Source organism: Leopardus geoffroyi, chromosome A2 (assembly GCF_018350155.1).
Source record: "Leopardus geoffroyi isolate Oge1 chromosome A2, O.geoffroyi_Oge1_pat1.0, whole genome shotgun sequence".
In the NCBI taxonomy this organism is placed as follows: domain Eukaryota; kingdom Metazoa; phylum Chordata; class Mammalia; order Carnivora; family Felidae; genus Leopardus; species Leopardus geoffroyi.
Genome location: NC_059331.1, coordinates 357818 through 384156, shown reverse-complemented (window position 1 = coordinate 384156; position 26339 = coordinate 357818). Strand labels below are relative to the sequence as shown.

Genomic DNA, 26339 nt, shown 5'->3' with positions numbered 1-26339 from the left:
TCTTGTCCCTCATCGTCTCCAGCCCCACCCACGGGGCTTGGCACGTGGTGTTTAATAAATGCTGTTTCCCACACTGTTAAGATGCTCAAATATTTGAGACATCCAATTCCAATTCCACACTCGGTCCTGGGGCCTCATCCTGGATGTCCCCCGCCCTGCTGCCGGCTTCCCCCCAGGCGGTCTGCGGGGGCCTCCGTGAGGCCGACTGGACATGAAGTCAGGAGAGGGGAGAACTGCGGACCAGGGCCCGAAGGGTTCAAATCCCAGCTCTCAGTAGTAGTAACCTGCCGCGGGCCCCTGGCCAAGTCACTTTAGCTCTGCACCTCGGTCCCTCTGCCACAGAAAACGAAGAGTCGGTCGGTTCCAAACCCAGTGGGTCTGTGATGGTGGGAGAGAGCAGGGTGCTTTCTCCAGGAAGTGGGTGACCTGGGAAGAGGGTGGACAGACGTCCCAGAGACCACTTCCCCATCGGCGAAGGGGGCGCTGCGAGCGAGGGGAGCCCCACGGGGTCAGCAGACCCTGAACAGGCTTGCTGGCATCTGAGTGAGACGGGTGTCCCCAAGGGCCATCAGGCCTTATCTTCTGGGAAAGCCTGGCCTTCAGTCCTCGAGGCCGGTCGTCTGCAAATCTCAAGGGACAGGGGTTGGTTCTGCCACAGACCCAGGGCTTCGGGCGGCAAGCAGGATGCACACGCTGGGAGCAAGTCCACCCGTGGGGCGCTGACGGATCCACGAAGGTGGTCCTGAGGGTAAACCAAGGCACGGAAGGCACCGGGCTTGCCCAGGAAACACAGATAAAAGCAGAATACCCTTCCTGGATAACAAGTGGCAGAAAATGCCAGAACGGCCAGTGTCAGGAAAGATGTGAGGACATGGGCAGTGCTCAGTTCTGCGGGAGGGGAGGGCAGGTTGGCCCGGCTGCTGTGACCGCCCCGGAGAGGCTTCTGCAGGGAAACACGCACAAAACAGCTCGTCGTGACAAAACATCTGGAAACGTGTCTGCCGGCAGAAGGCTGGATAACTGGACCGTGTGACCAGGCCCCGGACGAGGCACCTGTCTCTCTTAGCCCTGTCCCCCAGCCCCCTCCCCCGGGCACTGATCCCCCCCTCCCCCTGCACCTCCCCATGGCGCCCCCAGCATCGGTCCCTGGCCCCCCCACCACTGACCCCTCTCCCCCCTCCACCCCCCTACCCCACCCCGCCCTGCCCCCCCTCTTCACTGCTCTTCCCACCTCTGCCTGGGGACCACCGCCACACCTCGTGGCCCCCCCAGCAGCAGGGCCAGGACCTGAAGGCTTCGGGGCAAAGTGGAGACACCAGGCTGGGGGCCTCGACCTCAGCCCCCACCCTGGGAAGAGGCTTGCAGGGCAGGCAGGAAAACCGGCCCCAGGGGGACACCCACTCACCCTCCAGGTCGCCCTCCAGGTCGCAGACAGCACAGGGTGGGCTGGGGGTGGCTGGGGAGGGCAGCGGGACCCAGGCACCCCCCACCCCCTGCAGGGGGCCAGCCTCTCCCAGCAGGAAACAGGAAGTTGCCCAAGGCCTCCACCACCAACCGCTCCCAGGGCCTGCCTGGACTCCGGCAACGGCCCCGTTCTGTGCCTCAGTTTCCCCCTCCGTAAAGCGAGCCACAGCTCCAGGTTTGGGTGAGGGCGATGTTAACTAACCGTTGCTGAGACCCAGCGCGTGGCACGCCTGAAGCAGACACCCAGCATGGTAACAAAATGGTGAAAGCCACTCACGACGCGGGCTTAGGCCTCAGTTTCCCCGGCCTGAGTGCTGGAGAACCCAACGTGCCGGCTGGGCCTGTGCAGGCAGCAGACGGGGGGCTGGGTCCTGCTGGCTTCGGGGAGTATGTTTCAATACTTCTGCTTTCCCAAGAGTCCCACTGGGATCTCATTCTCACGCGTCATTCAGTTCCCCCATTTAAAGAGCACACTTCAACGGCTTTTAGTGTCTTCACAGAGGCGTGCACCCCCGCCCCCCACGATTAGGGGTAAAACAACCCATCATCCCAAAAAGAACCCCCCCCCCATCCCTGCCGACCACTAGTGATCACTCCCCAGCCCCCAGCCCCACGAGCCTCTTCCCGTCTGTGGATGAGCCCCTTCCGGATGTTTCACACACGGGGGATCACACGCTGTGTGATCAGCTTTTCGTGACCAGCTTTTCACTTTTTAACCTGTGAGAACTTGGGTGGGTCGCTCACCTGCCCGCAGTCTGGGCATCTGTCAAGTGGGTGGGAGTGGCCGTGGGGCCGCCGAGCTGGGTGGCGCTGGAGAAGTGGCCTCACCGTCCCATCTTTGGAGCAGGGCCTTCCGAGCTGTGACACCCAGGACGGCGGCAAGAGAGAGGGACCACGGACAGGGAAGGACGAGGCTGGGTTGCAGAATGCACACAGAAGTCTTACAAGTCAACAAAAAAACAGCCGAGTTTAGAAACAGGCAAAGAAGCTGAACAGACACTTCCCCTACAAAGTAACCAAAGGCCAAGAAGCCATGAAAAGATGCACAAAGTTATCAGTCATTAGGGAAACGCAAACCAAAGCCACAATGAGACACCACTGCATACCCACCAGGACAGCTCGACTGAAGGACAGAAAATACCAAGTGTCATCCAGGATGTGGGCAAATCGGGACCACTGAGATGGGGCAGCCGCTGCGGAGAGCAGTCTGGTGGTGGTTCCTCAGAAAGTTCCACGCAGCAACCATTTCTAGGCGCGTGTCCGAAAGAGCCGGGTTGGGGAGGCAACGGGGGGCCCCGATAAGCACGCACGACGTTCACAGCAGCCTGATGCACAGCAACCGAGACGCAAACGTCCGTCGACGTGTGAACATATACCCAGCACACGTCTTCTGCGCACGCGCACGTCCACAGACGACCGGGTCCACCGCGCACGCGCACGCCCCTCAGGTGCGTCCACCACGCACGCGCACGTCCACAGACGAACGTGTCTCCCGCGCACGCGCACATCCCTCGGCCGCGAGCAGGAGCGAGGCGCCCACCCCCCGCCGCCCCGCGGACGGACCCTGAACACGTGGCGCTCAGGGAGGGAACCAGACACGAGAGGCCACACAGGGTGTGAGTCCACATGTGTGAACGTCCAGAATAGGCCCATCCACAGATGGGGAGGGGGCTTGCGGGGGCTAGGGGGAGGGGGTGATGGCTGATGAGGCCGGGGTTACTTTCTGGTGTGGTGGAATGTTCTGGAATGAGACAAGGGTGGTGGTTGCACATCTCCGTGAAGATGCTAACAATACCGTTGCATGCTACAGTGTAAGGCAGCTAACTTTGTTAATCAAATGCCAGCCCAACTTTTTAAAAGTGGTATTCGTTTCCAAGGTGAGACTCGGAGTTTGACAAGGGTGGTGGCCACCCGCGCCTCGGGGTTGCCACTTTGTGTCTGGGGCTGTGGAAGGCTCTTCCAGGCTGGTTTTGCTCCCAAAGGCAGATGTGGGGTGGTTTGGGGCTTGGGAGTCAGGGTAGGATGTTGGGGTCCTGGGGGCTTAGGCCCCGCCTTGGTCCTCACCAAGCCACACGGCGCAGCTGCCTAAGTGTCCCCTGCACGTCCCTCAGGCCTGCTTCCCGCTCCCCCGCTCCCGCCTGCCCACCTGGGTGGCCAGAGCACAGCGGGAGACAGGACTGGCTCCGGAGATCACACCATCCCTTCCCTTGGGTGACCTCAGTGTTCCCTCTCAGCAGACCTGCTGCCTCATCTATGCAACAGGGACATGAACAGGCAGCCCCCCGCCGCCCAAGAGCTTAACGTGGGCAAGTTTCTGAGCAGCATCTGGTGCGCTCAACCCCTCTTTCCCCCTCTAAACTCTCCCATGGCTCCCTCGTGTCCCAGACTCAAGTCCAGACTCCGCAGCTGGGCAGTGTGCCACCACAGCCGAGCCTTGCCCCATCACCACCGGGGGCTCCGATGGGACAAGGACCCCCCACCCCTGATCCTTAGATTGCCTGACACCCTCTCCCAGACCCCCGAGACATCAGGAGGGTCCCCGGAGACAACGCTTCCCGCTTCTGCCCCCAGAAAGCACCCAGGAGCGATTGCCCCATTTTCTCCTTCTCTTGCTGTTTGTGGACAACTGTCAACATCAGGACTCCCAACCGCTGCCCTGGCTCCGCCCCTGGAGAGCAAACTGAGGCCCACCTCGAGGTCCTGGGAAGGGGGAACAGCCAGCGGGCTCAGGGCAGAGGAAGCGGAGGCCCCAGTGGGGTCCGAACCTTCTGGGTCCCACTCTTCACCACACATAGAATCGTCTTTCAAAACCCATGGAGCTCTTTCTTTCTCAATGTACGTATTGTAAGTAATCTCTACACCCAACATGGGGCACGAGGGGCATGAACTCACGACCCCCCCCCCCGCCCCCCGCGCGTCAAGTGGGATACATGCTCTTCTGAGCCAGCCTGGCGCCCTGGAGCTGTCGCTTGCAAAACAAGAAGGGTCAAGGCGACGAACTGTAGGTGCTCAATTAATGCAGCCTCACCCCTACTCTAATGAGACGCTTACTTCAGGACTGATAGGGTCTGCCCTGCTTCCCAGTGGCTCCCCGGTGACTGTTCAGGGTCGAGTAACACAGTGGGTGCTCAGGAGATGGTGAATACACCAGCCAAATACAATCCTGTCGTTTGGGGCCTGGCGACCTTGGACGGGGAACGAAGTTCCCACGGCCTCAGTTTCCCCATTCATAACACCAAGGCTCAGCCAGTCCCTAGCCTCCGTGGTTGTGGGTGTTACGGAGGAAACACCTGTCTACGGCGTCCATGCGCGGCCGGCGGTACCCGCCACCCCCGCGCCCCGGGGCATCCCGCCGCGCGCCCTGGGAGCCTGGCGAGGGGCCTGGAGGCCCGCAGAGCGGACCCGGCGGGGGCGCCCGGGCCGAGGGTGAGGGGGCCGAGGGCGGAGGGGGGGGGCGGGGCGGGGACGGTAGGGAAAGCACCCCACCCCCCACCCCGGGCTCTTTTGTCTCCGGACTGCGCCGGCGCTCGGCGCCCTCGCCATGGAAACGCGCGCCGGGGAGCGGCGGGCCCCGGGAAGGGGACGACACGGGGGGGAGACCCGGGGAGACACGAGGATAGCCGGGGCCCCAGGGGTCCGGACGCCCCGCCCCCGCCCCCGCCGTCCACGGGGCTCCCGAGGCCGAGCCGGGAGGGGAGGGGGGCGGCGCAGACTCCGGTCCCAGCCCGCCCCTACGGGGGCCCGAGACCCCCCCGACTCCCCGGGGCCGAGGGAGCGGGAGCCCCGCGCGCGGCGAGCGCACGCCGGGGGACCGGCCCGGCGAGGAACGCGCGCGGCGCCCCGGACGCGCCGAGACAAAGAGCCCCCGCCCCTCGCGCCGCACGCAGGCCGCGGCGGGCGCGGGGTCTCGGGCCGGGCGGGGCCCCCTCCCCTCCCCTCCCCTCCCCGCGCTCCCGCTCGCCGCTCCCCCCGCCCCCGCGGAGGAGGGGCCGCGCTTTGTGCTCGCCGCGCCGCAGCCCCCGCCCCGCGCGCCCGCCGGCTCCGCCCTCCGAGCGCCCGCGCGCCAGGTGAGGGGCCTGCGGGCCGAAGGCCGGGGCCGCACCCCTCTTCGGGCCGCCGGGACCCTCCCTTCGCTCCCGCGCCCCCCCCCGCCGCGGGCCTCCCCACCGTCCAGACGCCGGGGAACGGCCCCCGTCCGGGGACTCCTAAACCAGGCCGGCCCCGCCCTCTGCCGGGCCCCTCCCGACCCCCGATCTGGGGTGTAGGGGTGCCGGGCAGCTGGGTTGTTGGGCAGGGCCGCAGTGCGCGGAGGGGAGGCCGCGGGGACACCCCTCTCCCCCAGCCTCAGTTTCCCTGGGCGGTACGGCGCATCCTTGCCCGCCCCTCCCCCGCAGGCGCTGGGCACCGGGTCCCCCCAGGGCTCAGACTGCGCCTCCCCTCCTCCAGCGCGTCTTTGTCCCCTCCAACCACGGCCTGTGGAGCCCGCGGCACCATGATCGCGACCAAGGAGAAGAATAAAACCCCAAAGGACAGCATGACGCTTCTGCCCTGCTTCTACTTCGTGGAGGTGAGGGGGGGCGGGGCAGAGGCCTCTGTGGCACACGCCATCGGGGACCACCGCCCTGAAGGACACGGGTGGGCGCAGCGAGGGTGCCTGGTGAGGGGGGCTGGGGGGGACTCGGGTTCTGCAGGATGAGTAGGAGTTCCAGAGGCACACCCAAAGCAGCAGCCGGGGCAAATGCTGGGGAGTGGGACCTCCAGACTGAGGTAGGGGTCAGTGGCTCACCTGGAGGGGCTGGAGCAAGGCGCGGGGGTGGGGGGCACCCATGAAGGGGCTGGGGGGATGCCGGCTCTTCATGCAGCACGTGGGCTGTGCAGCCTGAGGGTGCAAGTTCAAATCCCTCCTCTGTTAAGGGGCCGGTGCCCTTCCCATAAGCGCGCTCACAGAACAGGCCTGGCCCGCAGTGAGGGCTCCGTGAACGTTCAGAAAAATAAAATGTAATAAACGCAGTCACCCGGCACATACTAAGTGCTGATGGTGGCATAGGGTGACATTTACCCATCCTGGGACAGATCCTTCAGCACCTACTAGGACGTTCCTGTAGCCATAGTCTTCCCCACTTGACGTGCCAGGAAGACCCCAGTCTGTTGAGCGGTCCAGGCAGGGCGTGGGTGGAGGAGTGGGGTCCCCAGTCCCGAGCAGACAGCCCTCCACGCGAGTCACAAAGCCAGTGGCTCACCCCCCCCCCCCCCCCCCCCCGGCCAGTGGGTCCCTGCGCACAGGCAGAAAAGCTGTTTGTCAAATTTGTATTTAAATCCCCGTTATAGTAGCTTATACCTTCTCAGGGTGTCAACGTCCTTGCAAAGCAGCTCCCTCCCTGCGTCCTCCTCAACCCCCTGCTGTCACCTGGGTCCTTCCAAAAAGTGTCCCACACCCACTCAAGTCTGTTAGATCTGTAACCCCTCCCCTTTTAAGACAGGTTTCTGCTCTTGGCTTTTTTCTAGTGGAAATCTTTGCTCACGGCTGACTCCGTCCCTTTTCACTGCCGTGTAGTACTCGAGCCCTGAGTCACCGTCCCCACGGAGCTGGGCCTTCAGGGGCTGCCTGGCCTTTGCTCGTGTCACGCACGTCCCCGTAAGGAAAGCCCTTTGGTCTGTCTCACCTCGAACCAAGAGTGAGCTTATCTGCAGATAACATCCCTGGGGAGCACGCTTGGTGGCTCAGGAAGCGCCCCAAATTCCCCCCTCCCCCCCCCCCCCACCGCCACCGCCACCTTCGAGGCCACGGTGTTTTCCTTACCGTCTGCGCCAGCACTGTGTTAGCGGTGTTTGGAGCCTGGCCGGCCCGTGGGACGCAGAACCGTGTGTGTGCCTGCTCTCATCCGCCTTTGCCTTATCGTGAGTCTCACTTAAGCGTGTTTACGCACACGCACACACGCGTTAAGTCCGTGGGCAGGACGTGCTCGTGGATCGTTTTCCTCTGGGCCTGATATGCCGTCAGTGTTCCTTCCCGTGCCTGGGTGAGGGTCTGTCTCCAGATGCGAGGACAAGTGGGGTGGCACACAGAGACCCTCTGGGGCTGGTTCCGCCTCCGGCGTGGTCCAGCGGGGAGGAGATGGGGCCGAGGGCCGAATTGGGGAGCCAGGCCGGCGTCACGGCCGTGGCCACGCCGCCTGGGAGCTCGGAGTGCCACGGGGGCATCGTCAGAATCACAGTTTGAAGGACCCTCTTGCCGAAGGAGTTGATTTGATGTGCCCGGGCCCCACGCAGACCCCTGCCCGCAGCCTGGAGTGCCCTGCCCGCCGCGGCCCATTTGTGCTAACGGCCACGGGGAGGGAATCACGAGCTAGCATTGACGAAAGGCTGGTACTGTCTGTGTACTTACTCACCCGGTCCTACGTCGAACCTGGAAGGTGGTGACCCTGTCATTCCGTTACCAGCTGGGGAAACTGAGGCACAGGGAAGCAGTGGAGCCAGGATTCAAGCCTGGGCAGATGGCTGTGAACCCCTCCACTCAGCTGCCTTGGGCCACATTCCTGCATGCAGCAGGCACTCAGTAAGTGCTCTCTGGACTAGAGCCCAGCTCCCGCGGACCCAGCTTCGGCAGTTTCCCTCTGGGGACCCCCCCGGCCAGGGCTGGACAGAGGCCGAGGTGCCGTCCAAGGCAGGAGTTAACGCGGAGGCCTCTTGTGGGCCCCACCCCTGTCTGTTTCCTCCGTCCATCAAATGGAGACGGGCATCTCCTGAGGCAGCCAGGCCCCCCCACCAGGCGCCCGCTCACGGTGGTTCCCCCCCCGGCACCCGCCCCAGCCTGGACCCCGCAGGTGTTCGGGTTTGAGACCCTTGGAGCGGAGGAGGGAAGGTGCAGGTCACTGGGAGTCAGCTCCGCCCAGATCTGAGCCCAGTAGCTGCTCGTGGCCCCAGCGAGCCGGAGGCAGGCCGTGACGGGTGCCTGGACGGCGTGCGGGGCGGGCAGGTGGCTGGACGGCCCGGCGGACGGACGGATGGACGGCAGCGTGGGTGGCGGACGGGACCGAGCTCACGTGGTGAGCAGGGCTGGGGTGACGCCGGCCTCCGTGCCCCGCAGCTCCCCATCGTGGCGTCCTCCGTCGTGTCCCTGTACTTCCTGGAGCTGACCGACCTCTTCAAGCCGGCCAAGGTGGGATTCCAGTGCTACGACCGGACGCTCTCCATGCCCTACGTGGAGACCAACGAGGAGCTCATCCCCCTGCTCATGCTCCTCAGCTTGGCCTTCGCTGCCCCTGCGGCCTCGGTGAGTCCCCGGCGCCCGGCGCGGGCCGGCCTGCGGGCACCGCCCTGCGGGGCGCCGGGCTGAGCGCCTGCCTCCCTGTCGCGCAGATCATGGTCGGCGAGGGCATGCTGTACTGCGTGCAGTCCCGGCTGTGGGGCCGCGGCGGGGGCTCGGGCGGCGCCGAGGGCAGCATCAACGCTGGCGGCTGCAACTTCAACTCCTTCTTGCGGCGCACCGTGCGCTTCGTGGGTGAGTAGAGGCCCGCGGTCTGCACGCGGCGGTCGGGCGGGGCGGGGCGGGGCGGGGCGGGACCCGGGGCCCCCCCGCCAGCTCCCGGCCCTCACCCCGCCGCCCCGCAGGCGTCCACGTGTTCGGCCTGTGTGCCACGGCCCTGGTGACCGACGTCATCCAGCTGGCCACGGGCTACCACGCGCCCTTCTTCCTGACGGTCTGCAAGCCCAACTACACGCTGCTGGGCACGTCGTGTGAGGCCAACCCTTACGTCACACAGGACATCTGCTCCGGCCGCGACGCGCACGCCATCCTGTCTGCACGGTGAGCTGCCCCCCCACCCCCCCACACCCCCCCCGGCAGATGGCGGGGTCCCGAGGCGCGCGGGGCCGGGCCGGCGAGGCTCACCTGTGGCCTCTTGCAGGAAGACCTTCCCGTCGCAGCACGCCACGCTGTCCGCCTTCGCTGCGGTCTACGTGTCGGTGAGTCCTGGACCGCCCTGAGCCCGCCGCCTGCGGGGAGCCCGCCGCTCGGCTCTGACCCGCCCCCCCCCCCCCCCCAGATGTACTTCAACTCCATCATCTCGGACACCACCAAGCTGCTCAAGCCCATCCTGGTGTTCGGCTTTGCCATCGCAGCGGGCGTCTGCGGCCTCACCCAGATCACGCAGTACCGCAGCCACCCCGTGGACGTGTACGCTGGCTTCCTCATCGGCGCTGGCATCGCGGCCTACCTGGTGAGGGGGCGGGGGCGGCCCCCGGGGTGGGGGCAGCTCTGAGGGAGCGGGGTTGCCCCCATGGGGAGGTTCTGGGGAGGGGGGGGGAGGCCGGCTGGCGGGGGGGGCGGGGGGCAGGGGGTGGCGATAGGGGGAAGAGGTGTGAAGGGGGAGGCTGGATGGGGGTGGGGGTGGGGTGCGGTGAGGAGGTCTCGCGGGGAAGGCCGGCCCCGGGCGAGGTCGGGGGTGGGGGGCTCCGAAGGGGGAGACCTGGCCCTGCCTTGGGGACTCTGAGGAGTCTCCTCCCTCGGAACGCCGGAGTCAGAATCTCGGGGGCTCAGACCTGCCGAGCGCGCGCAGAGCGGGAGCGGCCTGAGCGGAATCTGCCCCCGCGGGAAGGGAGCGGGACTCCCCGCTCTGACCGCACGGGGAGGCCAGGCTTCCCGCTCCGACCACCTCGCAAGCCTGCCGCCCGGGGAGAACCCTGGTCTTCAGCCCTCGCCTCACCCTCAGGCCTGCCACGCGGTCGGCAACTTCCAGGCCCCGACGGCAGAGAAGCCGATGGCGCTGGCCCCCGCCAAGGATGCGCTGCGGGCCCTGACCCAGCGGGGCCACGACTCGGTGTACCAGCAGAACAAGTCCGTGAGCACCGACGAGCTGGGGCCGCCAGGGCGGCTGGACGGCGTGCCCCGGCCCGTAGCCCGGGAGAAGGCCTCGCTGGGCAGCCTGAAGCGGGCCAGCGTGGACGTGGACCTGCTGGCCCCACGCAGCCCCATGGGCAAGGAGAACATGGTCACCTTCAGCCACACGCTGCCCCGCGTCAGCACGCCCTCGCTCGACGACCCTGCTCGCCGCCACATGACCATCCACGTGCCACTCGACGCTTCTCGCTCCAAGCAGCTCATCAGCGAGTGGAAGCAGAAGTCGCTGGAGGGCCGTGGCCTAGGGCTGCCCGATGAGGCCGGCCCCGGGCACCTGCGGGCGCCCGCAGAGCCCATGGCGGAGGAGGAAGAGGAGGAGGAGGAAGAGGAGGAGGAGGAGGAGGAGGAGGAGGAGGGGGAGGAGGAGGAGGGGGAGGAAGGGGGGCCGGCCCCGCCCTCACTCTACCCCACGGTGCAGGCCCGGCCGGGGCTCGGGCCTCGGGTCCTCCTGCCGCCGCGGGCCGGGCCGCAGCCGCTGGTGCACATCCCCGAGGAGGGGGCACAGGCGGCTGGCGGCCTGTCTCCCAAGAGCAGCGCCGCCGTGCGGGCCAAGTGGCTCATGATGGCGGAGAAGAGCGGGGCCGCTGTGGCCGTGGCCTCGGCCCAGCCCCGCGTGGCCAACCCGCCGCGGCTGCTGCAGGTGATCGCCATGTCCAAGGCGCCGGGCGGGCCGGGCCCCAAGGTGGCGGAGACCGCCTCGTCCTCCAGCGCCAGCTCCGACTCCTCGCAGTACAGATCGCCCTCGGACCGCGACTCGGCCAGCATCGTCACCATCGACGCGCACGCGCCCCACCACCCCGTGGTCCACCTGTCCTCGGGTAACGGGCCCTGGGAGTGGAAGACGGCGGGGGGCACGGCCAAGGGGGCAGAGGGCGAGGGTGGCTACGAGCTGGGGGACCTGGCCCGTGGCTTCCGCGGTGGGCCCAAGCCGCCAGGTGTGTCCCCCGGCTCGTCCATCAGCGACGTGGACCAAGAGGAGCCGCGATTTGGGGCCGTGGCCACGGTCAACCTGGCCACGGGCGAGGGGCTGCCCCCACCGGGCATGGCTGACGGGGCCCTGGGCCCAGGCAGCCGGGAGTCCACGCTGAGGCGCAAAGCTGGCGGCCTGGTGCTGGGGGAGCGGGAGGCCACGGGGGAGGCGGAGGCCGAGGGCTACTATCGCAAGATGCAGGCGGCCCGCAGGTTCAAGGACTGAGGGGGAGGGGTGGGGACCACTGGGCGGGCGGGGGTGGGGGAAAGGCGCTTCGTGACCAGACAATAAAATGTCGACACCCACTGGAGTCCCGGCTGAGTCACTGTGGTCCAGGGCCCCCACGCACATGAGGGCTGGGGGGGTACGGGACACAGATCTCACGCTCCTGGACTGAGGCTCATGCACGCGGAGTGGGGGGTGGGTCCGGCAACCCCACACTTCCCTGGGCTGGGCGGGGGTGGGCAGTGGCGTGCGGCCTTTGCCCCTGGGAGGAGACCCTTGCCCCCGCCCCCCCCCACCATACACACACCTCATCAGCTCCCCCAAACCCCATCCCCGTCAGAAAGGAGAAGGCTAAATTCACAGAGGAGGAAACAGCAGTGAAGACAGGCGGAATAAACAGGGAATCGAGTGCAGGATGCAGAGACATTTATTCCAAGTCCAGCAGACAGACTGGCCAGCCGCCCTCTACAACGTGAACAGGAAGAAAGAGCCTACAGAAAAGGTAGGAGTTGTAAAATCGCTTTAATTCGGTTCTCTCTGCATTACAAGCCGTCGGGGCGGGCAGTGGAGTGCCTCGCTCCCGGCACAATACTGAGCCTGTAACTGCGGTTATCAAAATATACATCTGCGTCACCTTTATAAAAAACCACGTTTGCTGCCCCTCGTTTTACAACAGGTATAAAAAATTATAAATATTTACACCCTTGTTCCAACCCAACACGGAAACTCGAGGGTCCAGGCCCGAGGGAGGGGGCTGGCCAGCACGGGGTCTGCTCGCAGGGGAGCCCCTTGGACCCGTGAGTGCAGGACGACGTGTGGGAGACAGTTAAGACTCAGGGGCCGCTGTCCCACCTTCTGGGGCCCCAGCATTAGAGGCAGACAAAAAAACAAACAAAACTTTGGTCCAAAATTTGCAGGAGAAAGGAAACCCTGAAAAGTTTACAAGTTTAAGAGCGCTTTTCCCCTGGACAGGGAACAGGTTAGGTGTGAGTAAGGCATCTGGAGGTGGTGGGCAGGGCCGGCTCGGGGCCTTGCGGGAAGGGCCGGGGCCCCAGCGGGTCTGCCCTGGAAACTAGATCCTGCCCTGCGACTTAATTACAAGGAATAAAATAAAAAAGGACAGTATGTAAGGTCATACCACGAGGAGGAAATTGAGATTATACTCATACCATTTTTATCATCTTGCTATATAAAAAGTTACTTAAAACTATTTCTTTTGCATATAAATGAAAAAAAGATTAGAATATTTGGTCAACTGGAAATATTGCTAGGCACAGATGTCTGCAACTGCATCAAAGCACAATACAGAGATTACGGTGAAAACAGAGCTCTGAGCTGAAGGAGGACGGGGCCGGTGCCCTTGGGGTCTTGCCCCAAGTTGGGGTGCCGGGGCAGGGGTGGGGAGAATCACACACTTGATTAAACAGATCAGGGGGTGCCGGCTGGTCCCTGCAGCTCGCAGCCTCCTGCTGCGTCAGGCACATGATCCCACGCGGGAGGCCGACCCACCAGCCCCCACACCCCCGCCCCCCCCGCCGAGGGCCCTGCCAGAGCAGCTGGTTTTAAGGCACAAGAAAGCCGAGGTTTGGGAGCGCCCACCCCACAGGGGCTGCAGAAGGCACGGGCTTGGGGGGCTGGGGAGGGAGCGGGGGGCGCACTGTCCACTCGTCACCAGGAGCCTCAGGCCGGCACCCCATCTCCCCAGGGTGAGCAGGGTCGATCAGATTTAATTTTTTTAAAAACAGGTAAACTGATTTCTCTTTTAAAAAAATAAAATCTCTGGTCTTTTAAGGTCACTTCAGCTGCTTTTTAAAGTGGCTTTTCTCTGGAATGATGGAAGTTGTGGCCAGGCGCCAGCAGGCCGGTCCCTGGCGGCCCTAGATGGTGGACTTGGAGAAGGACACCCGCAGGTGGTGGTTCTCGCCCAGGTCGTGGTTGTGAAGGTCAATGAGCGCCTGGATGGCCTCCTCCACCGAGCCCATCTGGATCAGGGCCATCTTGCGGTCCTTCCTGAGGGACAGACAGGGCCAGGGGCATTGGGGGGGGTGGGTCGGGGCATCGGGCAGGGCAAGGAGCTTGGGGGTGGGGCGGCACTCACTGGAAGAACTTGAACCCCTTGACGATCCCGCCGTTGCTGGAAAAGAGGATCTTCAGATCGTCCTCAGACACAGAGGGCCTGCGGGCAGAAGAGGGGTCGAGGGGTCGGACGCTGGTTCTCGGGGAGGGCCCGGGGGGCCCCAGCCCACACCCTGCACATACGGGATGTTGGAGAGGTGCAGGGTGGCCGAGGGCGGGAAGATGTTCTGGAAGTTCTTGGAGCCCGGCTTCTTGAAGCGGTGCAGGGGGGAGTTGCCGTAGTCCTTGGTCAGGCCCTGGTCCTCCTGGCCCTCGCGGGGCAGCTGCACGTTCTGGTGCTTGGACAGCGTGATGCGCACCGGCTTCCCGTGCAGCTTGTGGCCGTTGAGGTGGCTCATGGCTGCGGAGGCGGTACGCTCGTGACCCCGGGCCCCACGCCCACGCCCGGCAGTGCCCGCCCGCCTGCCCCGCAGGCCCCGGCCGCCTACCCAGCTGCGCCTGGCTCCCGTCCGCCATCTGCACCAGCGCGTTCTCCTTCTTGTTGAACAAGATCTTCACCCGCTGCACGTCGCCGTACACGCCTTCGAGAGCGCGGGGACAGGGGCGCTGAGCCGCCTGCAGCCCCGCCGCCACCTCCCCCGCCAGCCCCCACGCCCCGCACACCCCTCGCAGGGCTGGCTCTCCCCGAAGGTTTGCTTATTCTGCCTCTGGCACCTGCGTCTAGTCACAGGGAACGGTACCAGAAAACTACCTTCAGCAGAGAGGTCGTAAACTCCAGGAAAGGTCCACGGCCAAGAACCGGCACTTTAGCATGCTACCAACACGTTTAACTCTTCGAAAAGCATGCAGGGCAATAAACCATGCGTCTACCGAGTCAGAATAAATACGCAAACCGAAGGCAAGCCACGTAACGAGGCAGAATGCCCGACTGCAAACTCATAGTACATCTTAGGGCGTAAAAAATAACCTCAATTAAATGAAAACAAGGTAATAAAAGTGTGAATGATAACATACCGAAAAGAATAAAGAGGCTTTGGGGTGTGACTCTCTTTAGAGGACAGCAGAGCAAGGCAGCGAGGGACAGGGAAAGGGAGAGGTCAGGGGGCGAGTTGCCAATCGTCCACCACGAGGAGGCAGCCCCACAGGCGTGCAGGTTGATGGATGATGAAGTTGTCAGGATGTTAATATTCAAGGGCAGGTTGGTTTCCGGAGAGCAGGGTTTGAGGGGGAATTTTGTTTTTTATTTATTTATGTTTTGTTTTGTTTCAAGCAACAACAGGAAGCAGAAGTGCCGTGCAGTCAGTTGGCAAAGAAATTCCGGATCAGGGCAAGAAAAAAAATTGGGAAAGGGGAAGGGGAGAAAAGAAAAAAAGTAGCAAAAAAACACAGGTCAGTAAATACATAAGAAACACGAGTGCTCCATCAGTCCAGATCTACACACATTACAAGTCACAGGTCCACCTCGCAAACACAGGCAGGAAAGCGCCCCCCTCCCCGCAGCGAGCAGCAGGAGGGCGCGGCCGGGACCCCCAGGCGGCAGCCCGGCTCCCAGGGGCCCTGGCCTCCTGCTCGCTGCGGCGGGCGGGCCTCCGAACAACGCTCACACAAGCACGAGGCGGAGCGAGTCTGTTAGTGGAGGCTTCGCTAGGGTCCGGCCGCCCCCGGGCCAGGAAGTCACAGGAGGGGCAGACAGATGAGAGACAGTCTGAAACGCTCCTTAAAGGCGGTCCCATCTTTCCAGAGTGAGGGACCCTGAGCCCTTCTCAGCTCACCCGAGCTCTCTCTGAGCCAAACTCTGCCACTGGGACGGGCACGGGTTTCGCCATCCTGGGGACCTCAGCTGCAGGGCAGCGTCCCCCCGACAGAGGCACCCGGCGGGCGTCCAGACCGCGTCGTGTCTGGCTGGAAATTTTAAGGACTGCTTTCCCGTATCAAAGCGTGTCTCGACCCTGCGTCTTACGGAATCGGAGACGTAAGCCGAGGTGCAAAGGAAAACGAGAGAACACTGAGCGCGGAGGCGGCGGCAGCGAGCGGACCGGCACAGAGGGGTGCCGCGACCGGCGGGACCCCGGCGCCTGGGGCCAACAGGAGCTCAGCCCGCTCCCCTCTGCACTAAGACCCACTAGTGTAACACCCCCGCTTGTGCTTCTGGGAACGACAGCCTGGAGGGAAGAGGCACGTACCTCGGGGTTGAGGTTGCTGACCAGCAGGACAGAGTTTCCCGCCCCTGCCAGGCCGGGGATGGCGATCCGGCCCGCCGCTGCCGCCGCCGCCGCCGCCGACGGGATGGCCAGAGGAGCCAGGGCCCCGTGCACGTTAGGAACAGAGAGGCCTGGAAAGGGAAGGGCGGTCGGGATGTGAGCAGCAGGGCCGGGGGTTCTGCTGGGAGGCGAGTGCAGGTCCTGCCCGTCTTCACGCAGGAGGAAACACAGGAGGCGGCCGCGGCCGTGCTCGGCCCGGTGCCCGCTTGGGCGGCCTGCCGGCTCCTCCTGCCTCTCCTCGTGGCACAGACCGTGCCTGCCAGGTTTGGCCCCATCTACATGCGCCCAACGGTACGGAAGCTCCACTCGGTGGATGCGCAACGGAGCCCCGGACGGGCCTCGGCCGTGCGCGCATGCAGGCGCCCGTCACCATGCAGACGACACCCGGGCGGGACGCAGCAGGCCCGTGCCTGTCACAGGAGGGCAGGCTGGCCCCCTGGGAGGGACGCTCAGGTGTGCCCCCGCCCCGGTTCATGCCGCTCTGCTTACCGGGCCACTTAAATTCATCTACTAGGGACACATCCCTCCAACCACCGTGCGCGCTCGTCCTCGCCCGGGAGGTGCTTTAAGGGAACCAGACCAGAGACTCTGGGGTTAGCGGATTCTCTGCACAGCCCTGTCCTAAGACTGCCCTGTCCAGGCTCCTCAGGGAACCCAGAGACCCGCACCCAGGGAGGCGGGCTCCCCCCGAGACCGAGCCCACGTCAGCTGCCCGTGGAAGCACAGCTACTGGAAAGGTGTGTGGGCATGCACGATCGACGGTGGGGACCAAGGTCAAGTGTTTGAGTACCTGCAGCTTGAGGAATTGCAAAGGTGGGAGGGAAACCAGCTCCTGCATACGGAGAGGCTGACATTATACCAGGCGCACCTAGAAACAAATGAGACACTAATCATCGCACCCACCACCTCCGCCGCGAGCAAGGGCTGCGTGTGTGCGTGACCCCACACCCAGCGGGCAGTCTGGGCCGGGTGCCGTGCTGGCCATCTAAGGAGCAAAACAGGCACCAACCTCCCTGGGCACAGAGTCGGCGTCACGGGGTGCCTGGGGCACGGACACTGAGCTACGTACACATCCTCGCCTCCCACGGCACACGGTGGTCCTGGGCACCTTGCCGGGCGTCTTACCGAAGGCAGCGGCCATGGTCTGGTCTAGCGAAGGCTGGCTGTCCCCGGAGGGCAGGTCAGGGCGTGTGTAGTCACGACTCTTGTCGTTGTTGTACTTGACGTTGAGGCTGGTGAGCTTGGAGAAGTCGATACGGAGGGTACAGCAAGCGTTGTAGATGTTCTGCCCGTCCAGCGACTGCAAGGAGACAAGCCGTGAGGCGCTGGGGGCCGGGGGGCCGGCCAGGGAGGCAGCCCGGGGACCCTACTCACCAGCTTGGCGTGCTGCGCGCTCACAGGGTCGGCGTACTGCAGCAGGGCTTGAAACTGGTTGTTCTTGGTAAACGTGATGATTTTCAGAACCGTGCCAAACTTGGAGAAGATCTGCAAGAGAAGAGAGTGGTCCCGACCTCCGCCCAGGGAACCCCACGGTCGGCAACAGGACCGGGGGCGGCCGCACGCCCCCAGCCACCTCACCTGGTGGAGCACGTCCAAAGTCACCGGGTAGAAGAGGTTCTCCACGATGATCCGGAGCACCGGGCTCTGGCCAGCCATGGCCATCCCCGCGTCCACCGCGGCAGCCGAGGCGGCCAGGGCCAAGTTTCCTGACTGCACCGAGTTCACCGCCTGCAGCGCCGCCTGGGCCCGCTGTGGGGGCAGGGGGGAGGGGGGGGGGGAGTTACGGCCGGCTACTTTCTCCCCAACTCCACCCCGCCGCGCCCCAGGCCCGGCCACGCACCGCCTGGTTGGGTGAGCTGTCCGTCTTGAGCTCCTTGTGGTTGGAGAACTGGATGTAGATGGGCTGGCCGCGCAGCACAGGGGTCACGGACGTGTAGTAGTTCACCATGGTGTTGGCGGCCTCCTCCGTGTTCATCTCGATGAAAGCCTGGCAGGACAGGAGCGTGAGCCAGGCCCGGACTCCTGAGCCTTCCCAGGAAGGGCACTTGCCTGGCTATCAGCAGATACCTGATTTTTCCCTTTCAGCATCAGGAGATTGGTGACCTTCCCGAAGGGCAGCCCCAGAGAAATGACCTCGCCCTCGGTGACGTCACTGGGAAGCTTCCGGATGTGGATCACTCTGGAGGGCACACCTGCACTCCTGTTGTCACCCTTGAACTTCTTACTGTCGTTCCCATTTGCTGACAGAAAAGCGGTGTGTGAGGCATAAAGCACCGTCCAGATCGAAAAACCCTGTGCCCGGAACCGGCTTCCTCCGCGACTCCAGGAGGCCGCCAGCCGATGTCCCCTGCCCACCCACAGCCAGGGGACCGGGGACTGCGCGCAGAGTTACCTGCAGAAGCCGAGTTGCTGCTCATGATAAAGGGTCCGTTAGTGACACAGGCAGAGAAGAGCTCGTCGGATCCCCGCTGAAAGAAACGGGGGGTGTGTGGAGCAGAGCAGAAGACCAGACGCCCTCCCCAACACCCGTGTCCACCTCTCCTGTGTGACCTGCTCTTGAGAAAAGGCCGCACCCCAAACTGACCATCTCTCCCCGCGATGTCCTCGCAACCCTAATCCCAAGACACACTGCTCCTCGACAGAGCAGGGGCGGGGGGCCCAACGCCTACGGCGTGCGTTCGCGCGTCACGTCCACCCCACGCTCTGCAGGACCTTCCTGCGCACACAGGGCCTCGTGCCAAGGGCCACACGGGGCTGAGCCCGGCCCGGCTGTCCTAGAGAGCTCGGCTGTAGCCCTGCCCACGTCAAGACCGTGGGACCGTCTTCGATGACCACGGGGCCGCTGGCAGACTCGAGAAACAAAGCCCCCTTGTCGCACTGCAGCCACCTGCTCGGCCACAGGGCCCTGCCCCAGTTTCCAGGCGTCCAAGGAAACCTGAGCCTTGCTCTAGTCGCTGTCGGACGGAAACACTACCTGCTCTCCCTCCGTGCTGTGGGCGGCGCTGTGCAGTGAGGGGCGGGGACCCCGGCTCCCTGGGACTTGTGACCTGCCCCTCTCTCTTGCCACGTGCTGGGCTCCATGTACTGGAGTCAACCCCCCAGCACCACGTGAGACCGACCCTGGGTCCAGACACCAGGAGGCGTCCCTGCTGCCAGGTGAGGCCCGAGGGCAGAACCAGCCTACACTAAGGTGAGGAACCGCAGGGGGCCAGCATTCCTCAGCTGGGGGCCCCGCGGGCCCAAGGACCCAGCTCCGGCCACACACTCCCGCCGCTCGAGGCTCACGGGCTTTAGGACCGCGCCACCAGGAACCACAAGTAACCCCTCAGATTCCCTGGATTCCAAACTGGCAGCCAGAGAGGGTCTCGGGGCCTCGGCTGCCCTGGCAGAAGGGGAAAGAGCAGCCCACCTGGGCCCCCGGGCCTCCCCCTTCTCCACGGGCTTCCTCCTCAAGGACACCGTATCTTTGCTCCTCTGCTGAGCTGCCTGCAAACATGAGCGCACAGCACCCGGTGCCCCAAACCCTCCAGAACCTCCCAGCCCAGCAGCTGATGACAGCGGCCAAAGGAAGCCACAGGTTTACAAACTGCCCTTTGGGACAAGGACCGGGAACTGGCTGCCCCAGCTACTGAGACGGCTAATGTGGGCCTGTCCCCAAACCCAAACCCCTGGACAAGCAGGAACCCACACAGGTCCCCCACAGCCCAGAGCCCTGGAGCCCAGCGATGTGGAGGTAAGCGTCCACAGATCCGAGGGAGGACCCACGTGGCTCCACCTGAGGAGCCGCCGTGGCTCAGGAAGAAGACAGTCAGACTCCCTTCCAGGCTGAGGTCTGGCACGGTAAAGGGAAGTGTTAACCACCAGCCAGCTGCAGCCTATCACACCCCAAGCCTCCCGAGTCACGGAGGCCAAGAGAAAAGCCGGCAGGGACCCCAGGCAGGCCTGTCCACATCCTACCCGTCAGAGCCACAGGACAGCCCCTTCCTGCCGCGGGACTCAGGGGCCCGGGCCCTGACCTGCCCCCATCTGCTGGCCACACAACCCTCACAAGGGCATCTTGGCCCCTGCCGAGGACCAGCAATAGGTGGGACCGGGACTCCCATGAGCGGCTGCATCCACGTCTGTGGGCATCGTGCTCCCTTGCCTACTTACACTCTGCTCCTCTCCCAGGACACAGACCCCCCCCCCCCCACACACATACAGCGCGGGGACACGCACGGACCCCCAGCTCAAGAGGCGCGGATGTTTCGCAGCGCAGAACCTCAGGCACCAGAACACCACAGGCCTTGTGACTGGGGCACAGCTGGGCCAGGCCCGGGGACCACCCAACTGCCTCCAGCAGAGTTCTTCCCACCCCACACTCGGGGAGGCCACTGGGCATCAGCCCTCAAGTCAACTAAGCTTCGAGAAAAACCAACCCTCAAGCGTGTACTTGCTACTGGACACAGCGTGGGACAGCACACGGCAGGACAACCTTTCCTTCCCCCAAACACCAAGTATCCCTGACACCTGGACGCCACTCACTCCCCGCATAGCCGCTTCTAAACCCAGGAAGAAGCACACTGCCCTCCCAGTGGGCCGGGGGTGCAGGTTCAGGGGGGCTGTACTGGCAGGAAGCCCCTGCCCACACCCCCCCAAGAGCTTCTGTCTGTGCAGGTGGGATTCTGGAAGCACAGGTCTCCTGGGAACAGGGTGGCCAGAAGGAGACCGTTCCGACAACAGCCGTGCTAGAGCTGTTCCGGCTGGAAAGCGGCTCCCACAGTAAGGGGAGGACAGTCTGCAACCCAGGCGTCTTCTGGGATCGTTACAACCCCCTCAGACGACAGTCCCTCTCCCCTCTCACCACCTGACAAACAGGTTTTATCTGCAGGAAGATCAGGACAGGCAGCGTGTGAAGACAAGAATCCACTTGGGAAAAGTGAAACCCAGCCCAGGCACGGCTGCCGACTGACCAGAAACCAGCTGGCTGCCTGCTCGGGTCACTTGAGCCACCTGCAGGGAGCCCAGGAGCCATGGCCCGAGGAGACTCCCCCACCTCCCAGCACAGAGCCCAGGAGGTGACCAACTGACCGGCAGTGCTTACCGATCATCGGGCCCAGGGTTCCCCCGGAGGCCACGTCCCTGCGCGTGCACATGCCTGGCCTGCAACCGGGAGGGAGAAGCACGTGGCCCCCCAACTTCCCGTGGGGACCACTCTGCGTTCCTTCGTCCACCTTTCTTGCCATCGGCGTTGAGAGCTAACACCTTCCGCAAGAAGGGACACAGCGCTCTCGGTGTCCCTCAGCTCACAAACACCAGAATTTCTCAAAACAGACAACTACCCAAACCACGACGCCATCAGAAGGAGCCCCAAACTGCCCCAGAGCCCCCATACCCCCTCCAATCTCACCCCCCACTCCACAAAGGGCTTGGAGCGTAACCAGATCTTGACTTTTCCCACATCAAACCAAGGGCACTCAGAACTTTCTGGGGCAGACGCCCCCGTCAACCCCACTGCACACATCCCTCCTAACCCGTGAGCCGTAAAGCAGGGCTCTCACGGGCTCTGAATTTCAAGGCAGGTGCCTTTTCTTCTGAGCTAGTGAGCCCACTGGGCAGAGGACAGGGCCTGCAGCCTGGATGCCTCAGGAGCACCGGAGTCAGAGGTGGCGCGGGCAGATGGGCCCAGGCCACGAGCACAAACTCAGGCTGAGCCGGAAGTACCTACCTTTGTACCAACTGCTATGTCTGGGACGATGCTGCAGAGAGAGAAAGAAGAAAGCTGTTAGACAGGTGCACTACCGGTGTCCCCACTGTCCCAGGGGTGGGGAAAGCCCACAGCCCCTGCCACTAGGGTGTCGGGAGTTCCCCATGGCCACCGGTGTGGCTCGTGGCTCGCTGCTGACTGCACACCCCCACCCCCACTAGAACCCTTCAGGCAGGGAAGTGAGCCGTCATCCAACTAATCTCAACTTGAAAAGGAGCCACCATTGTCTTCCAGCCCCCTCCCTCCCAGCAGGACCCCAGGCCCCGCCTCTGGACCTGTGCGAGGACAAAGCTGCCCCCTTCAAAAGCCCCAGGAGGGACCCTTGACGTTGTTACTGGGGTTCAAGTGCTGTGGTCTGCTTTCTAAACACTGGAAGCGCTTAGGAACATTTCTGAGCAGGGACGGGGCCACTGAAAAGGCAGCTCTCAGGCCCCAGGTCAGAGCTTTGGCTCCAAGGGGAAGACAAGGGACTCCACGTCCCACGCATGGAAGGTTCCCGGGAAGGTGGCAGCTCGGCTCCAGTGAACAGATAACATTAACACAGGTTACTTATCAACCTGGCTCCGCGTGACTGGACTTTCTCCCGCCTCGGGGGCTGGACGGAAGCAGGGCTACCTGAGGGTCCCCGCAGCCCCATGCGCCTCAGCTGCGCGCCAGCTCCTAGAACAGCACGGCGAAACCCTCTCCAAGGGCTGGTGCGCGGCAACCGTGAACCAGCGAGGTCCTAAGTGACTCACGGAGCATCCGTCCAGAAAGGGAACTGAGTCAGCAACGCCCCCCACCGGGCCACCCGCCTGCCCGGCGGATGGAGCCACCCGCCTCAGCACACAATGGCCCCCGTCACCTGGCCGAGGACAGGTGGTCCCAGACCCCGCGGCAGGCCCTGGGGCAGCCACGCGCACCCCCTCCCTGCACAAAGGCCAGCTTCCCTGTCCAGCTGGGAGCCCCTGGTTCCTGCCCTCCGGGAGGCAACTCCCAGGACCCAAACCCTGGGGTGTCGGGACCCCAAAGCACCAGCCTAGTCCTGCTGCCTGCAGCTGTGGCCTGCTGTCTTGCCATCATTCCCCTCGAGGCAGGACCTTTGCCTCCTCACCACTAAAAAAAAGAACAAAAAACACCTCACACCCCGACAGCAACACGTTCTTAAAAACCCTAGTGAGCCAAGAAAAAACTTCCCAGAAAAACCGAAAGAATGAAAAGCATGCAGCTTCCCGGCCACTAACCCAGGGCGACTCGCGGCCTCCTAGTCCCCTGGGGGGGGGGGGGGACGCTCCCACAGGAAGTGTTTCACGGAGGCCGGCCTTTCCTCACGCGGGATCTGAGCCCTGGCGGCCCGCCGAACCGGCACGCGGCCTCGGAGCGCCGTTTCCCGAGACTCCAGACGGCGACCCCGCCCGGAGAGCTGGCTCGCTGGGGAGGGGGTCCCAGGGGGAGGTCCATCCCAGGCAACATGGAGGACGGACCGCGAGATCATGCCCACCACGCCGCAGCAATCTTTCTAAGCGGCTGGATTAGATTCCGCCCGAAACCTATCATTTCAGGCACGTGACCCTCCAGGCATTTTAACCAGCTCGCCCCGCCCCGAGGGCCAGACGGGGAGGAAGGAGGGCTCGAAGCCCACTATCAAAGTTAAGCAGAACTCTTGGGAAGCCTCAAACTTTAATAAAAGTGGCACCTCCCCCTCGCCCACGGGGATACGACAAACGGTCCCCCGGACACGCGGGATGGAAGTCACACTTTGAAGCGAACTTCATTTTCCGCAGGTCCTGGCATTTCTCCCCCAAGACCAGAAACCTAACATCTGAGAACAGTTCTCGGCGCCGCGGGCAGGCCCGGTCTCCGCGCTCGGCTCCGGCTCGGGGAACCGCCGGCCCGGGGCGCCCCGCAGGCGGGAACAAAGGGGGGCGGACGGGCCCCTCCCCGGCCCCCGGCTCGGGCGCGCGGCCATCCTTTGTGGGTAGCCGGGGAGGGGCCGGGCGGCCGGCGGGGGCGGAGGAGGGCCCGCGCCCTTCCGGGCAGGAGGGCGGCGTCTCCGGGCCGCGCCTGGGCCCGCGGCGGGCTGGGGGGGAGCTGGAGGGGGGCGAGGGCAGAGTCCGCGCGGCGGGAAAGACCGCGCACGCGCAAAGCCCGACAGGGGCGCGAAGAGCTGCGCACGCAAGCGCGGGGGCTCGACGGGGAACGGGAAGGGCCACACGGGGCACGCGCAGCGGGGGGGGTACGGGGAGCTGGAAGGCTCACACGGGGCGCGCGAACACTGGCGCGTGCGCGCGGGACATGGACGGGAAGCGGGAAGGGCCTCACGACTGCCGCGTGCGTTCGGGTTGAGGCGCGCGGAGGCCGGAAACGAGCAGGGCTCGAGGGCTTGGCCTGCACCACTCTTCTAAGCCCAGGGGGCACTGCCCGCCTGGCGCTTCCCTCCCCCCCCCCCCCGCCGCCTCCGGCAGCCTGCCCCGCGCACGCACCCCAGGCTCAGGGAAGGGAGGGACCCCGGAGGCGCCCGCGAACCCGGGCGGAGGAGCGACGCGCGGGCCACGGCCCCGAGGAGACCCGGGCGGCGGCGAGGGGAAAGCTGGATCGCCGGGAGGTCGTCGGAAACCGCGGAGAAGCAATACTTACCCGTCCATTGCACACAGAGGAGACCCGCAGGGGACGGAGTGGAGGCGCCGGAATAGCAGGAACCGACCCAACGGCTCCGAGTTATAGACTCACAAAATGGCGGAGACGCCCGAACACGTCCCCCGCGCGCTCTGCCCATTGGCTCCCGCCACGGAGAGGGGGCGGGGCGGGCGCCGCGGGGCCCTGCCAGCACCTCCCAATGGCTAGGAGGTCGCTCGAGGGGTGGAGCCAAGGGGGATGGCAGGCGACCATTGGAGAAGGCTGCCGTCCGTCGGGGCTCGAGACGGAAACGACCCGTGGAGACGGGGGGAGGGGAGAAAAGGCGGGATCACGTCACGGAGCTTGAGCCAGTAAGCTAGCTGCGCTCCTGCGTGGGGCTTTGCGGGAGAAGCCATCTTGAGAGTGGGTACGTGGCGAGTCCGGCCGCGGGAAGCGTGCTTTCTACCAGGCTGCCGCCATCTTGCAAACGGGCAGCGGCCGTCCCTGGGCCTGAGGGTAGAGGGAGCTGCGTCGCCATCTTTGGGTCGGGCAGAGAACCTACGGGGCTCCATCTTGCTTTTGGGCACGTGGCCGAAAAGCCTGATTCAAAAGGAGACCTCATTTTTAGGTTAGCACGCGGGGAACTAGAGGCCGCTTAACGCGTCCCAGACTAGCTAGGACTCCGTGTCCACTGCTGACCTCCGAGCGTGCGGGCGTCCTTTGTTCACCCCCAGAGCAGCCAAGCCCGACCTCAGCCCTGTGCCCCGGCTGCAGGGATGGGGAAACTGAGGTCCGTGGAGCAAGGCGGCCCCTGCCCACCGGGGAACTGAGCCCCGGACGCACACAGCACAGTCTCGCTGTCATGGGGCATCCAGGCAGGGACGCATCTCCATCTCAGCAGCCAAAGAACATCCTAAACATTTTTCTGAGAGATGATGGCAAGAGTTGTACATGGTTGTGCGTGACAGGGGTAACCCTTAGGTCAGCGGGGTGGGGGGCGCACGGGACCAGAGAGGGAAGCACTCAGGAGACCCTGCGCATGGTGGGCTTGGCGCAGTACTCGCCGCTGAGTTGATGCTCAGTAGGTGAAGGACACCGGTGTGACTGCTATCTGTGCATGCTGAGAAAGGGGCCTTCGGAGTGGCGGGTGACGAGAGAGAGAGAGAGAGAGAGAGAGAGAGAGGGAGAATGAGAATGAGAATGACATTCGTTGGGTCTGGCCAGCAAGCAGCAGTGCTGGGAGTCGGGGGACAGCGCCAGCTCCAGGGCCGCAGCCCACCCGGCGCCAGTGCCAGAGAGCTGCCGCGCATTTCCACGGGGGCCTCCGTCCTCCCGCACGCAAGGCCATCTGTAGCCCCAGAATCGCTAATCAGGAATGTCCCGGTGGATTTAGGAGAATCTCTGACACATTCCCGTGGATTTGCTCGTCCGGAACTGCCATTTGAGCTGTGCTCTGGGTACCGCAGAGCTAGCTGCTCATCTTCCTTCTCTCGGGAGGGGTGCCAAGGGTGGCCCCTCCTTGACGGCAGTGGGGAGGGAGGGAGACGCCGGAGTGTCACAGCCCAGGGGGAGAAGAGGGCAGCTGACGCTGCTGGAGTGTCAGAATTGTGTTAAAACCCACTTCCAATCACAGCCCTCCCAGGGGTCCTGCCTTGCTCAGGGTGAAAGCCCAAGCCCAGTCCAGCGGGCCCCACACGGCCGGCCACCTGTCTGGTTCTGGCCTAATTTACACAGGCCTCCAGTATTTGGCTCGTCCCTTCTGGAGACTCCTCCCTAAATGACACTACTCTCTCCTTCACACCCCTGCCCCAGGGCCTTTGCCAAGGCCCCTCATTAGAACAGCTTCCCCAATGTTTTCTTCTGGGAAGGTTGAGGGTAACATCCCTCATTTCCACAGTGCACTGGAGCTCCTTGAAGTAAATTAGAATTCATACTAGGTAGAAAATCCAGTGTTAGATAGAAAACACTGGCAAGGTGGCCAAGAGGCCACCGAGGGAGGTGTCCGTGGCTGAGATGAGGCCCCCAGTGTCTCAGGCCAGCCCCTGAGTCCTGCTGATTGCTGGAAGGGGAGAGGGCACGCGTGAAGGGGATGGGGGCAGGGAC

The 26339-nt window shown here is 64.3% G+C and overlaps 2 protein-coding genes across 5 annotated transcripts; one reads left to right on the top strand and one right to left on the bottom strand.

The window, feature by feature from the left end:
- Window positions 1-5027: 5027 nt before the first annotated feature.
- Window positions 5028-11567, top strand: PLPPR3 (phospholipid phosphatase related 3). The gene is made up of 8 exons (XM_045491120.1): window positions 5028-5531; window positions 5911-6031; window positions 8552-8737; window positions 8824-8965; window positions 9076-9271; window positions 9372-9429; window positions 9510-9683; window positions 10176-11567. The coding sequence occupies exons 2-8, from the start codon at window positions 5957-5959 to the stop codon at window positions 11556-11558; spliced, it is 2214 nt and encodes a 737-aa protein (XP_045347076.1). The 5' UTR covers window positions 5028-5531; window positions 5911-5956; the 3' UTR covers window positions 11559-11567.
- Window positions 11568-11967: 400 nt separating this feature from the next.
- On the bottom strand, window positions 11968-24399 carry PTBP1 (polypyrimidine tract binding protein 1). Of its 4 annotated transcripts, XM_045491128.1 has the most exons (15): window positions 24258-24399; window positions 21603-21633; window positions 18288-18363; window positions 17963-18135; window positions 17736-17882; window positions 17474-17644; window positions 17270-17380; window positions 17021-17195; window positions 16686-16763; window positions 15818-15966; window positions 14649-14682; window positions 14123-14215; window positions 13818-14034; window positions 13657-13734; window positions 11968-13568 (listed from the first exon to the last, which is right to left on the bottom strand). In XM_045491128.1, the coding sequence occupies exons 1-15, from the start codon at window positions 24263-24265 to the stop codon at window positions 13436-13438; spliced, it is 1674 nt and encodes a 557-aa protein (XP_045347084.1). In that variant the 5' UTR covers window positions 24266-24399; the 3' UTR covers window positions 11968-13435. The 4 variants fall into 4 exon arrangements, with proteins under 4 accessions (XP_045347084.1, XP_045347082.1, XP_045347085.1 ...); XM_045491126.1 differs by having other exon boundaries at window positions 17270-17644; window positions 24258-24378; XM_045491129.1 differs by lacking the exon at window positions 16686-16763 and having other exon boundaries at window positions 24258-24376.
- Window positions 24400-26339: the final 1940 nt, after the last annotated feature.